Source organism: Vollenhovia emeryi, unplaced genomic scaffold, assembly GCF_000949405.1.
Source record: "Vollenhovia emeryi isolate VEMERY1.0 unplaced genomic scaffold, V.emery_V1.0 DF940880.1, whole genome shotgun sequence".
NCBI lineage: Eukaryota > Metazoa > Arthropoda > Insecta > Hymenoptera > Formicidae > Vollenhovia > Vollenhovia emeryi.
Genome location: NW_011965486.1, coordinates 1 through 1,823, shown reverse-complemented (window position 1 = coordinate 1,823; position 1,823 = coordinate 1). Strand labels below are relative to the sequence as shown.

At 30.1% G+C, this 1,823-nt stretch overlaps 1 protein-coding gene across 1 annotated transcript; it reads left to right on the top strand.

Moving 5' to 3' along the window:
- Positions 1-9: 9 nt before the first annotated feature.
- On the top strand, positions 10-1,817 carry LOC105555675. The gene has a single exon (XM_012002701.1). The coding sequence runs from the start codon at positions 164-166 to the stop codon at positions 1,754-1,756; it is 1,593 nt and encodes a 530-aa protein (XP_011858091.1). The 5' UTR covers positions 10-163; the 3' UTR covers positions 1,757-1,817.
- Positions 1,818-1,823: the final 6 nt, after the last annotated feature.

Sequence of the window (1,823 nt, the reverse complement as noted above, 5' to 3'; positions counted from 1 at the left end):
TATCGATAATATTGATAAAAATGAATTTAGTTTACAAAAGGAGAGAGTTAATCTGGTATTGCACGAAAGAAGTCGGAAAAATGTTGACGAAATTATTTTAAATCTTTTAGAATTGTATGTACGTCATAAATGGACAAAAGCGAGCTTACGTGATACTCTAGCAATGTTACGAAAAATTCTTCCTCAAGGTAATCAATTGCCTAAATCGCTGTTTAAACTATTTAAATACGTCCAAGACCGTACACCTTCATTTAATGTTATTAAACACTTTTACTGTAAAAAGTGTTTGTACTATAATGGTATTAAATCTAAAATTAACAAGTGTTTTTCGTGCAATACTGACAAAAGCGACATTTCATTCTTCTTTGAAATCGATATTTGTGAACAATTGAAATTTATGTTTGAGAACCTTGACCTATCCGCGAAATTGAAACCATCATCATTAGATTGTGATAAAAATATAATAACTGATATAACTGACAGCTCTGAATATATTAGAGTCAACTCTCGAGATAATAGAAAAAAATACGATTTAACATTGATATTAAACACAGATGGCCTTTCTTTGGCTAAAAGTTCCAAGAGTCACTGTTGGCCATTAATCTTTGTAATTGCTGAATTGCCGAAATATCTTAGAGAGACATATATGCTTATGATAGGCCTTTGGTACGATGAAAACTGTAAACCATCAATGAATACATTTTTACAACCATTCTGTTCAAAACTGCAAAAATGTTTCGATGATGGCATTTGTTGGACTCATCCTGAGACAGGAGAAAAGATTATTTCTAAAGTTGTAGCACCTTTAATTATAGCTGACGCACCGGCAAGAGCCCAACTTCAGAATATTGTTAATTTTAATGGTAAATATGGTTGTAATATCTGCGAAATTAAGATGAAAAAATGTAAGAAAATCCGTGCAGAAAAATGCTATCGTATATATCCTTTTAATAAAAATACTAGTAAACTTAGAAGTAGCTACAGAATGCATAAACAAGCTGAAAAAGTACGTAATTCGGATGCAAATAATATAAAAGGCGTAAAAGGAAATTCTATTATCTCAACTTTACCTTTTATTGACTTAGGAACATGTGTAATACCAGAATATATGCATTCTGTGTTACTAGGAGTGACACGACAGTTTATAGATTTGTGGTTTAATAAAAAAGGGCCATGGAATATAAAGAAATATACTAAAGGCATTGATAAGTTCTTATTAAACATTCAACCACCGCATATCTTTCACAGAATGCCACGATCTATAACGCTCGCTAAATTTTATAAAGCATCAGAATATTATAATTGGATGTTATTTTATTCGCTTCCAACATTAGTTAACTACTTGCCAGAAAAATACTTTCAACATTGGCTCCTTCTTGTTAAAGCATTATTTATCTTGCTTAAAGATTCTATTAAAAAAGTAGAAATTGAAATAGCACAAGAATGTTTAAAATTATTCGTAAAAAAAACTAAACTTTTGTATAGTGATCGTGAATTAACATATAATATGCATCAGCTTTTACATCTTGCTCTCATTGTAACGCGATGGGGTCCTTTATGGGCTACGTCGGCATTTCCTTTTGAAAATTTTAATGGATTCCTGGCCAATAGTGTTCATGGCCAAAAGCATATGGGTCAAGAAATTATTAATAATTTATGTATTATTCAAAGTATACAAATATTTAAACATCAAGTTGCGGAAAAAAAACTAATATATTTAATAATAAAAAAACTCAAACGATGGGTACAAGAATAAATACTGAATTAAATAAGGCTGAAAATGAATTATTAAAATCTAATGGTTTAGATCCAACGAGTTTATA